This window comes from Phoxinus phoxinus, assembly GCF_949152265.1.
Source record: "Phoxinus phoxinus genome assembly, chromosome: 22".
NCBI lineage: Eukaryota > Metazoa > Chordata > Actinopteri > Cypriniformes > Leuciscidae > Phoxinus > Phoxinus phoxinus.
Genome location: NC_136897.1, coordinates 2,276,648 through 2,289,398, shown reverse-complemented (window position 1 = coordinate 2,289,398; position 12,751 = coordinate 2,276,648). Strand labels below are relative to the sequence as shown.

The following is a 12,751-nucleotide window of genomic DNA, read 5'->3' as shown; positions in this document are numbered from 1 at the left end:
TTGTCAGTTGTCCGTGTTCACAACAAGTGTCAGTCGTTTCTATATAAAAGTGTTTGCTACAGAAAGACTCGCTGATAAAGACAATCTTTGCCGCCATCTAATGGCGTAATAAGTTCCTGTTCACTGTCTGAGACTTCCAGCTGAAGGAAGGCTTTTAGTGATTTTACTTCATGATGCATTGATACATATTTTTTATTTTCATATTGTGTGGTAGGCTAACCGTTTTATAAAAGCTATGAGCCAGGTACTCACTTATTCACTATACAGCACTAGCCTCTCGTATCTTATTGCTTTCTAATCCCTACTTTGACTCTGTTTATTAATGTGACATCTTACCATTAATGTTCACATTGTTCAAATTCATTTCGGACTACAGGTAAATAAATAGTAGCAGCATTCCCATTATTAATACAAGGTGTTACTCTTTATGACCCCCAATGTAATTTGTTACGACAAATTAAACTACTTCTGTGCAGAAATCTGTTTATTTGCCACCTAATAGAATAAAAGGTACTATTTGTAACAGTCTTGAAAATGTGTGTACCTTCAGGGCATGGTGCCGATGATGCTGAACGAGTGTCGTAACGATACACCAATGCGTTTGTAAAATATAGCAGTGGCCGATGTGGGAAAATAGGAGACTGTTTGACTGCATGCTGACCAGTTTTGTGATTTTTTGGCAAAATATAAGCAAAACCAAATTTTCATTTCTCCTGACCACAAGGTGGCCCAGGTACCCTCATGGTTGTCACAAGTTTGGTCAGAATATGCTAAAGTTGGGAAGATATAGCCTCACATCCATTTTGGCGTGCTCTTCATCGAATTCATTTGTGCGTTATTCAAGAATGGTTTGTCCGATCAACTTTAATTCCACAACTTTTTGTCTTCATGGTCTGAAGATGATCTGGTTCATTTTGGTGTAAATTGGAGCAATGCCCTAGGAGGAGGAGTTCAGAAAGGCTTTTTCGGAAATTTCAAAATGGCAGAAATTTTCATGACGGAAAATTACGTCAGAGGAAAAAAATAATTTTGTTTCTAGCCTTTACGGATCAAAAGTTATTAGCTATGGGATTTAGTTAGAGACTCCACATTTGCTGTGGTGACAGTTTAGACTGTCTTCTATTTGTGTGCCAAATTTCATAACATTCCTGCAAGCGTTTCTATGGGTTGTCATAGACTTCAGAATCATAATAATTAAAAGGACACTAACGATTTCAATTGGAGCCCATAATTATTTGCATCTAAACACCTTAAAGTGTATAGTATAGTGTTCCTGAAGCTAAAACTAGAGCTAAAAGCCTCAAGATCATGGGTTTGATTATCAGGGGATAGTTTCCTCTAAACAGTGCAAATTAAAGGCCATGAAAACTAAAAAGGGAATGCAGTGAGGATGGTGGTAACAAACGTAGCGGAACATAATCAAACGGATTTAATCAAAAACGCACACACACACACACACACTTATGCTTATTTATGTTCATGGATAATCCAAACGTGCATGTGAAATAATGAATGACTGAAGCGTACGTGTTTGCTACTGTACTTGCACTCTAAAAACTTTGTTTTTGGTGGAACATTTTTACACTTAAAAATACTGATTAAATTTTAACGCAATGAAATAAATTACCTACATTATATTTTATAAGAAAATATTTTTAAAAATCACACAAACGAAAATGATAACAATACAATAAACCATTATACCCCTTTTTACAAGATCAGGCGTCCCCAGAATGTGTCTGAAGTTTCAGCTCAAAGTACCCCACAGATCATGTTTGGGTGGAAGGGAAGCACTGTTTTCGTGCATTTATCTTTAAATGCAAATGAGCGGTGGCTCCCCGCCCCCTTTTCCAGAAGAGGGCGGAGCCTTTACAGCTCGAGCCTCGGATACTCTGCCAAAAACTAAAACATCTGTTTGGTTTTGATTATAATCTCGATCACGCTCATGTGGCATTGCAGTTCATCATCATGAAAGTTTATTATCTGCATGTGTGTAAAACCAATATCTGTCTAAACTTCTGATATGTGGTTTTGTGAGAGAACATCTGAGGCATGCGTGTCCCGTGAGCATTACTCTAACTTCTCTTTCACATCTTGTTGCGCTTAAACTGTCAAATACACACAAAGTTCACATAAACAGTCAGTTATGTCTGTGAACGTAAACAGCAGGGAAAGAAATCACATGTGTATATTAAATATCTGTGTATTAAAGTGACAGCAGTGTAATATACTACTGCTATATGCTGTTAATATGAGTCAAACAACAAAATAAACACAGAAAATCACTCGCTGCTCCTGACTGCATAACTTTAGTTGCTTTAATAAGAATAAGTTTCTTACTTGAACGCTACTGTTAAATGCTCAGGCGAGGAGATAAACATGGCGGACTGTGTACAGCTCACTGGGGGCGGAGTCTATGCCAATGGGGCGGAGTCCGTCAGCAGTCGTGGGCGGGGGATCAAATCTCATATTTGATCACACCTAAACAGTGTGACATCACATTGCATAGAAACTGAAAACGGCTTATTCTGAGACGCTACTTATGATTTATGGGGATTAAAAAAAAAAAATAGTGGGTGAATATTTACCATAGGGTGATTGTGTACACAGACACACCCTCCCGACACATTTATGTTCACCATATAAAAGTGAATTTTGTATAATTGGTATAGTTGTGCTTATAATTGTGTTGTAGTGGGATTGGAAAGGAACCGGATTAAGAAGCCTTGATTAAATGAAGCTCTGCTCTCTCTGTTAAAGCTATTTACTCTGTTTCTTCTGAAAACAAACTTTGTTGCATTATTTCCCTGTTATCTCTGTAAAGCTGCTTTGAAACACTCTGTACTGTAAAAAGCGCTGTATAAATAACTGTGACTTGACTCTTGCTTGCAGAACTTCATGCTGAAGTGTTCTGTCCTGACGGCACTTCACATCAGAACTGGAGAAGCTAATGCCATTGAGTTTGTTGAAGGTCTAACTTAAAAATCCTCCCAGTACAAAGTCTGTTAGTTGCTCCTTTTCCCAGCTAACCTTTGTGCTGGTGATATGAAGTCGTAATGAAGCAACCGGTCGACCAACAGCAACACCATATTTCTACATTTATGCTGTTTTCTAAGCAACTAGCAGAGAGACAAAACTTGAATGTTGAATAAACTTGAATAAACAAATTAGGGCTTAATCGCGATAAAATGAATCCAAAAAAAAAAATGTGTGTGTATTGTGTATAATTATTTTGTATATATAAATACACACACATGCATGTATATATTTGAGAAATATTTGCATTTATATACTGCATATATATTTTATATGATTTATATTATATTATAAATAGAACTATTTTATATATAAATAACACATTTTTCTTAAATATATACATGCATGTGTGTGTATTTATATATACAAAATAATTATACACAATACACACACATTTATTATGTAAACACAAACTTTTATTTTGGATTTGATTAATCGCGATTAAACGTTTCCAAAACAACACAGATTGGCCATCGATGTTCTCTGTGATAAAATCACAAACATTTTGCCAGAATGTTCTTACAAATGGGACAGTCGCAAAAAAGTTCAATTAAAATCCATGTCCCTTTTTCACAAAGTAATGTTTAACTGGGTATATGTATAATTTTGAATTATAGCTCCTTAACTTTGTTTGTAATTAAATATTGATTAGGTATAAATCAAAAAATGTTCACACTATATTGATTCAATATGAGTAAATATAAGGCAGAGACACATTCTTTATTTTTATTTTATTTTATTTTTTAAATAACGCTCTTATGGATCTGTTTTGTGAGTTAAAGGAAAACCAAATATTACATACATAATAACTTACTATAACTCGGGACCATTGTTGAATATTGATTATTTCCTGATGTCTGCATATACAAATTTCAGGAGATATTGTATATCATAGTCCCCACTCACACTGTTACAGGAATCTTGTAATGTGCCAAAAACTCGTTGTAAGTGGAAAGAAAACCATTTAAATTAAATAACTGATCCACCAATATGATGCCATGCCATTATCAAAACAATATTTCAAAAACAATGCGTTTATAATAGATCCTTATTGTTCCATATATAACATCTATGTGGTGAAAAGTTCTGCTTGAAATGGAGAGCATGATAAAAAGGCAGAACATTAGTACCTGATCATCAGACAGGTGACAGGTGAGGTCAGAGTCCGCTCGAGTGACGTCACGCCGGTGATCGATGAGCGCGCGGAACGCGGAAGTCAGTCAGTCAGTCACTAAAGTTTCCCGAGGAGCAAGGTATGTGGTCTAAACGTGTCATTTGGGAATACTACATGCATTAAGTAGCTTTAGGAAGTCGGCTTGCAATTCCTAAAAGAATGATCTTTCAATGCGGTCCAGAGTTTGTTATTAGCTTATTACATGATTAATTATACGCTGTTTCATGATGCCTCTGTGTGTGTTCAGCGTTTATGAGCGGAGTTTGTGTTTCTGGGCTTCTTGACCTCTGAGGTCCTGCTGACAGCTGTGTGTTCATGAGGGTTTACGCGTTGTTGAGTAAAGACCTGCAGCAGAATGTGGGAGAGAGTTGTTGTTTGGCCAGGGCGTTTTCCAGCAGAGATGAAGAAGTGCTTCTTCTGTCCCGGATGTGGAGAACATGGAGTGCGCAGTTTCGAGGAAGCGGGATCATGACGACCGATCTCCTGAAACTAAACATGATTAATACCAATTAACAAAGTAACAAAGTAAAATCTTTTTTATTTTATTTAAATATTAGTTGATTTTAAACTTATTTTACGTTGTAGAACAATTTAGAAAATTAATGATTTACATTTTATTTTTCTTCTTATTTCCCATTGTTTTTTGTTGTTGTTGTTGTGTGTTTTTTTTTATTGGATATTAGCAGGATTCCTCTTATAATAATTAAACTGTAAATGGTTACCCTGAGGTGCAAATTAAATGTACAAAATAACAAAACTATAAAGTGGAAAGGGCAGTTAACTACGGAGCCCCGCACATGACATCCAGGGGGAAAAAATAGTTGGTAAATTGTGCGCATGATTTACTATTACATTCCCTTGATTTGATTTTTTTGTTATATCGTGCTCACGATTTATAAATCGAAGGAACAAATTAGTAAATTGTCCTAATTTTCCTTTCCTACTAGCAAATCAAGGGAACAATTAGTAAATCGTGCAAATCTCAGTTGCGGGGGTCTGTAGGCTATGGCTACTTAATTAAATCAATAGGCCTATGTAATCAATCAAAATTTACAAATCTTTGAATGTAGGCTAATATTGCAGTGTTTATTACCTAAATGATTTATCGGTGCGCATTATTTTAATGAATGTGCCTGGTAATCTAGAATCAGAATAACTTCACTCCCTCTTGCAGAAGCATGTCTTCTCTGATGACGTGTTTACTGGCGCGAGGGCGGGGCAAGCTGTCACTCACATGAGATCCACCAATAGCAAATCACAACCATCCAATCAATTCCTCACAGACAAAATCAAGTCCCGCCTAGGGCTGGGTGTCGATTCAGATGTTCCAATTCAAATCGATTTAGATTCGCAAGCTCTGAATTCGATTAAATTTCGATTCTAAATGCGACTCAATGAATATAGATTTAATACAAATCCTATATTTATTTATTTATTTTTAAACGGTGAACATAAGTTTACGAGTGGTTAATTAATAAAAAGAAATAGAGCCACAAACCTGTATATTAAACTCTTTTTATTTTAGGTACTCTTGGGTACATTAAAACACAACTTCAAATGCATACAATGAATAGACAGGATTTTGATGCAAGATGAAAAATTTATGTTGAAAATGAGAAAAGTCAGAAGAGTCGCATGCCTTGATCCATCAGGATCAGGTTATTTTATGTTTAAGAGAAAACTAACATAAAATCTCACAGCATTCGCTGTAACATGGAGGCTGCAAGCCTATGAACACTGTAGGAAAACTAATACTGGTGTATGGGTGATGGGTTTAAATAATAAATAAATAAAAGTATAAACGATTTTTGGCCAAAATCGATTTTGAATCGACCACATTTTAAAAATTGATTAATCAAAAAATAGATTTTTTTGCCCAGCCCTAGTCCCGCCCTACATTATTTATTGTTTCAGAAGCCGTTTCATCTGTCACTATAGAGAAGAAAAGATTATCTGAACTTCCATCCATATTATGCCGGGTAAAAGAAAGCATGTTGACTACTAGGCCGATACAATCCATGGTGCGACTAACACAGTTCCTCGTGTGCATTGTACCTTTACATCCAATCACCTTTATTCAGTGCTTTATGGTTTTGGATGCTCTTATTAAAGTGACGGCACAGATCGTGTGCAACTCATAACTCCAGTGTGACTGTTCACATATCCAACCGGTAGATTTGAATGTTTCCAGACCTGTGCATCTTAGGCTATTTTAGGCTCCACTGATGTGATGTATACAGAGCTAAGCCACATTTGTAGTAAATAGCCTATCTGTTCAGCTCACATAACCGGTTTGAGGAGAGCAGAGTGACAGTGGTCAATCTAGTGTTGGCTATACATGCATAACTGAAGTATTGAAGGTTCACGTTTAACGTCTGTCTTTTCTTTTATTTGTTGCAGATCAGTCGGAAGAGACAAACATGTGGCCGAATCAAGGTGATTTTTGGTTTCACTTTTTCTCTGAGTCTGAATGCATTCATTAAAGCAGCACCAGGTAACTTTTCAACCTTAATAATATATTTCCAAGTCTCTTGTGATGGTACATCGACTTACAATAGGTTGAATGACACGTCTGCCATAGCCTGACGGGGTCTGTAGCGTTTTTAATCGTACTTTTAAACTTCGGGTTTCGGGTAGTAACCGGCGAACAAAGAGAACTACAAAATTCGACTGCTTTACGGCATATACGTCACTTCCACCACCACCCCCACTTCCTTAAAATCGGACGTGCGAGCCAAACTAGCGTTTGTTTGCCAAATGTTATAGTCATGGCCAAAGCAGCACAGAAAAGCAAGAAAGCAAAGGTTTTGTCGGAGGAAAGCAACAAGAGGAAACGAGAAAGTGATCGTATTAAAGGCAGAACGAGGATCAACATTGGGCCAGCGTTTCCTCGCTGGCGTGAGCTGAAGGAGGAGGAGGGGTGCCCGATGTTTTCCAGGGATTATTCTCTTTTTTGAGCGACAGTCCCAGAAAATTCATATTCTTTCGCCGGGACACGAATTGTCCCGTTTTTTTGTGAAAATATACGTTAGCTGCTACTTCTAAAGTAGAATTTCCTGGTTTCAAATTAAACTGTTTCCGTCTACCGCTACTGTGTTTTCTTCATAGTTGTGTACAGTACATCCAATCCTGTGTCCGTAAACGGGTAAAAACCATGGTAAAAATGGGTAAAACCGTGGATTGGCCAATGCCAGGCGTTTACTTTTATTTGATTAGAAGCTCAACTTATCGCCTAGCAACTGCCTGTGCTGTCGGTCGGTCGCGCGCGCGCATCAACACACATCCAAGATGATACAGTGTGAGTTTAGTTGCTAGCTTTTTAAAAACTGTCTATTTACATCTATTGTGTGAAATGGGGAGAGAGACGGACGAGGAGGATAACCACTGTCTATGAGGATAACACAACAAAGTCGGATGAGCCACCAGTGTCAAAGAAAATACTATTTACAACCTACAACTCAGACTCAGACCCCAAAAAATAATAATAATCTGAATGTCCCGGTTTTTCACAAATCAAAGGTGGCAACCCTATGCCCGACCGATGCGAACGTTCAAATATCAAATGAAAGCCTATGTCTAAAGGGCGTGTACACGTTTGATAGGGGCTACATTCTTGCAAGTAAATATATAAGATGTACAAAATAATATTTTAGGATACCTAACATGTCTGTGATATTTGTTTATTTGCAAATCGATTTGTAAAATTTGCAGAATCATCTATGGTAGCTTGATATTATAATATTGACGATATATGGTTATTATATCTACCACTCAAACATTGCATTGAAGTATTATATAGATTCAGTAAAACGGTAACCAATAGACTAGGCTACTATAATGACGCTGGCTTGTAAACGTGAGCATCGCGATCATTTGTCGTTTGAAAAAAAAAAAAAAAACCCATGAAATTATATTCATATCATGACATGCTGAAATATATGCCACTGTACCTGGATGAAGACATTTCACACGCGACGCAAGCAGAGCACCTGCATGTGAACTCCTCCTACAGTGTTCAGGGCTATCATGGTTGTCAACAAATGCACGTGCATGTAGGATGACAGAGTTTACGACAGTAGTAGAGGACAATACTGTTTCCCAACTGTAGGGGGACCCCGAGAGCAAAAAAAAGAAAAGTAACCTAGTGCTGCTTTAAGTAGCCTAGTCAATAATTAAATCTCATATTTGATCAGCAAAATTACATATTTAAAGTTTTTTCCTTGAATAAAAATTGTTCATGCCTTAAATAGCTTGAATGTAAATTGACACCCTTGTCTCATTTAGTATACACAGTTCTATGAATATGCAATTATGCAAATGAGCCCCGTCTCCACTCACTCACTCAGCTCAGAGATCCACTGGTTGACGATCACACAATGATCTGATTGGTTTTACTGACAGACAGCAGGAAACCAGCATTTAGAAACCAACCAATACATTAAAGGATAATTCCGGTATTTAACACCTTGAGTCTATATTGTAGTTTGTTTTGGATGAACAAGAGTGGTGGACAACATTTTTTTGACAATGGTTCCTCTCTCGAGTTTTTGACTATAATAGAATTGGCCATGGACCCATTTAACATTGGAGTCAATGGCCATGTCCGAACATGTCATTAAAACAGCCAATAATGTTCGTTTACAAAACTGTGCAACTCACCGAGTGGTTAGTGATGTTAGTTGATGATTATAAACAATATATCGTCGCAATATATGATTCCAATCCGTTTATTTTGCTATAGTGGAACTATTTTTTCAGACACTTCACAACTGTGTAACTTCCGCTCAATATTTGAATCTGAAGCGTTAGCACACTCCCGACCACTTGATGGCGATAACCGATGTTTATGTCTCGCGGGACACTCACGGTCACAGTCGAGTTCAACTTCATATTGCACTGGTCAGTGGTCACGTCTTTCAATATTTTCAAGGTTTTGTTTGTTTATTTGGCTTACTCTCCCGGAGCACAGTTGCTCTGCTCGCTCGCCTTATGAGAAACGGAAGCGAGCAAAAAGACGACATCGACCGAATGTAAACAGCCCCCTTTCCGTTTCCGGTAGCGCATTTATATTAACGAGCACTCAGTCCTTCAACAGAATTCAATGGGATTTTACAAAATGACGAATAAATCACGACAGAAACTGTATTTCGCAACACTTTTTGTTTCTGGAACATCAACGAACATCACTAACCACTCGGTGAGTTTAACAGTTTTGTAAACGAACATTATTGGCTGTTTTAATGACATTTTCGGACATGCCCATTGACTCCAATGTTAAATGGGTCCATGGCCAATTCTATTATAGTCAAAAACTCGAGAGAGGAACCATTGTCAAAAAAATGTTGTCCACCACTCTTGTTCATCCAAACCAAACTACAATATAGACTCAAGGTGTTAAATACCGGAATTATCCTTTAATATATTTGAAAGTTTTAAGCAAATTTTTTATTTTTTATTAATTTTGTTCGATAAAGACTTTTGGTTAGTGTTTTTGGTCGCCACTTGATTTTCAATATAACATCTGGGCCTAAATCAAAACCAGTTGATACTAAACTCATTAGCTTTACAGTTCTTTGAAAACTTTAGATTTAAAGAAACTGTTCATGCAAAAAAATGTTCCATCCCTGTTTTACTGTACAGGATTTTCTTTCTTCCGTAAAACACAATATTGTATGTAGAATGGCGGTTCTGCTTGTAGTGAAAGTGGATGGTGATTTTTAAATGCCAATGCAGTGATATTGACCACCGTTATGATACACTCTTGAGCGTATCCTTTAAAATCATCTATTATCACTGTATGAACAAACCTGCTTAGGGACATTCTCCTGTTGTGTTTCATGGAAGATTCATGTATCGACTGTCAGTACTTACACACTTATCTCATATCTGGCTTGCTGTGATACGCAGGACCGCCCAATCCTGCCTATCCGGGACCTCCAAACCCTGCATATCCAGCCATGCCTATCCCATCACACCCCGGACAGAACCCTGCCTATCCGCCCGGCATGAACCAGCCCAACACCATCCCGTACATGACCCCGAATCAACCCCCTTTCCCTCCTGGTGTTCCCGGCCCGCATGGCCAGTATCCCGGAGCGGGGCAACCGTATCCCGGAGCGGGGCAACCGTATCCCGGAGCGGGGCAACCGTATCCCGGCCCATATCCCGGAGCGGGGCAACCGTACCCCGGAGCGGGGCATCCGTGCCCCATCCCGCAGATTGCCGGCCAGCCGGCTGGAATGGGTGTACCTGGTCATAAGAAACACAAAAAGATGAAAAAGATGAAGAAAGGGCATAAAGCTCATAAAGCTGGCAAGGAACATAAACATATGAAACATGGCAAGGTAAGAGGCTGAATGTTCAGCGGATATAAATGTTACATGACATTATTACACCGGTGATGTCTAAACCCTTCTTCAATAATTTCATGCAAAATATTTACGTATTATTTATGTATTATATGAATAACTAATATATATATATATATATATATATAGTTGCAATCGAAATTATTCAACCCTCATTGCAAGTCAGGTTTATTGGTAAAATTAACACATCAAACATCAAAGTAATTGAAATAGCCCAACACAACCAATCTTTTTAACCCCAGATTTGTGTAGAAGTGAAATAAATTAAGAAAGTTAAACAGAAAAAAAGTTATAGAAGTTTGAGTTTATGAAAATGTACAATGTTAAAAATGTATACAAAATATATATTTTCAAAACCTGGAGGACTCTATATATACAAAAAAAAAATCAAAGCCAAAAATATGAAAAAGTTGTTTCAAATGTTAGGTTGATATATCTAAAAAAATAAGCGTTCAGTGAGATGTAGTTTGGGCGCAGTACCACACTTCTCCACTAGTGGACATTACTGCCCATATAAGGGCACCTCCATTTCCATATGTGGTTTGAGTCTGAACCATTATTTTTACAATTGTCATACAATATATGAGGCCAATGTGTGTTAACTTCTTAAACGCAGTTCCTCATGAAAGGCTAGTGATGCTGAATTGTTCTCCGTCTGTGTTTGTCCCGTCCAGCATTCGTCCAGCAGCAGTAGCAGCAGCAGCAGCTCCGACTGAAGACACCACAACATCATCATGCACTAATACACAACCCAATGCCTCGTTTCCTTATGAAAACATGTCTAATTTACAGTGTCAGGGCAAACGACAAGACTAAATGCCCAGGAGGAGCAATACAATAGATAATCACATTAAGTTTTAAATATACATATGTGTTTCGGTGAGTGTGAATGCTTTTCTCAATCAATTACTTTTTACAAGGCAAAAAAAATTATAATCACATAATGCATCCAGGCATGAATCTGCAACCGGTTATTTAACTGTGAGATGTGATCGAACGTCTGACTCCTCGTGAAGAGAAGTCTCGTCAGTTAACAAAACTACTTCACATCACTCAGCATGTTTTAATTATTAAGCTTTTACTGTGAAACTTGACTATACTGACTAAACTATACTGACATTTGCCTCATCATCATACAATTATACAATTATAGCCTTAATCAAAGTTACTTTAAACTAAATGATTCTTGATTTCATCATTTCATTAAAAAGTGAACATTTCATTTTGTAATAGTTTCACTCAATAATGCTTTTGCCGGGATGTGTTTAAGATTTTGAAACAACACCCATAATTGAATGTTTTTTTGTACATTTCTTTGTGCTTTTTACTAGTCTAAGCAATCAACATGTGTTGATCAAAGTTGATCAGGGATTTATGAAGCTGAAGTATATCTTGTTAACATATCCATGAGGAATAAAGTTATGTGTTTCAGACTTTAAACTCTCTAAAGTGTGTATGAGAAATCATTGTTGAACTCCGGTGCATAATTGCTGTTGGTTTGAATGAAAAGTGTTTCAATTAATAATATATTAATTAAAGTCCCCCTGTGGTAAAAAAAATAAATAATAAAATCCAGTTTTTAATGTTGTTTATGTGTCTATGTGGTGTTTTTAATCTGCTGTAAGAAAAAGCATGTGTAAATTCTTAAATCGACAGCATTTCTAATCAAAATATGCGATTTCAGAAGCAGCATCGCTTGGTGAAGCTTCGAAACATTAGCGAATCATTTGTTTGGAGCATTTTTTTTACAGTCTATGGTTTCGAGTCATTGATTCGGAGCGCATATCAAAGTCACGTGATCTCAGTAAACGAGGCTTCGTTACGTCATGAGTTTTGACATTTCAGTGGTTCGCCGCTAGAGGGCGATGATCTCTGTTAAACTTTTTTCCGAAATCGTGCACTATGAGTTAATTTAGCTAAATTAGAACGTACTTCGCGACCGTTAAAAAAGTACGCTCTATATAGTAGGGAAGTATTCGGTTTCGGACGCAGCCCTGATCTCTGATCAGTTTTGTAGAGGTTTAAAGAGTTGTTATAGTCTCTTACTGGTCTGATTAGCCAAGCTTTCCATTAAACAGACGTAACAAGCCATTTAATAAAATAAATAACACATTATATACAGACACTTCTTATTTAATGGATGATATTATTGCATTTAATAGATTACACTTTC

The 12,751-nt window shown here is 37.2% G+C and overlaps 2 protein-coding genes across 4 annotated transcripts in view; one reads left to right on the top strand and one right to left on the bottom strand.

Moving 5' to 3' along the window:
• Positions 1-12,751, bottom strand: part of LOC306990463 (uncharacterized protein) — a gene marked incomplete at its 3' end in the record, with an annotated part of 318,552 nt that overhangs the window by 105,965 nt on the left and 199,836 nt on the right. The window lies entirely within an intron of this gene.
• Positions 4,125-12,258, top strand: prr13 (proline rich 13). 3 transcript variants are annotated; one of them, XM_079597621.1, is made up of 5 exons: positions 4,176-4,289; positions 6,611-6,646; positions 10,118-10,361; positions 10,395-10,554; positions 11,253-12,166. In XM_079597621.1, exons 2-5 carry the CDS (start codon positions 6,631-6,633, stop codon positions 11,292-11,294), a joined length of 462 nt encoding a protein of 153 aa, XP_079453747.1. In that variant the 5' UTR covers positions 4,176-4,289; positions 6,611-6,630; the 3' UTR covers positions 11,295-12,166. The 3 variants fall into 3 exon arrangements, with proteins under 3 accessions (XP_079453745.1, XP_079453747.1, XP_079453746.1); XM_079597619.1 differs by having other exon boundaries at positions 4,125-4,289; positions 10,118-10,554; positions 11,253-12,258; XM_079597620.1 differs by having other exon boundaries at positions 4,280-4,727; positions 10,118-10,554.

Excerpts from the sequence above, each read along its gene's own strand:
- prr13 (XM_079597619.1), top strand. Across the intron at positions 10,555-11,252 it reads AACATATGAAACATGGCAAG|CATTCGTCCAGCAGCAGTAG; the intron begins GTAAGAGGCTGA and ends TGTCCCGTCCAG.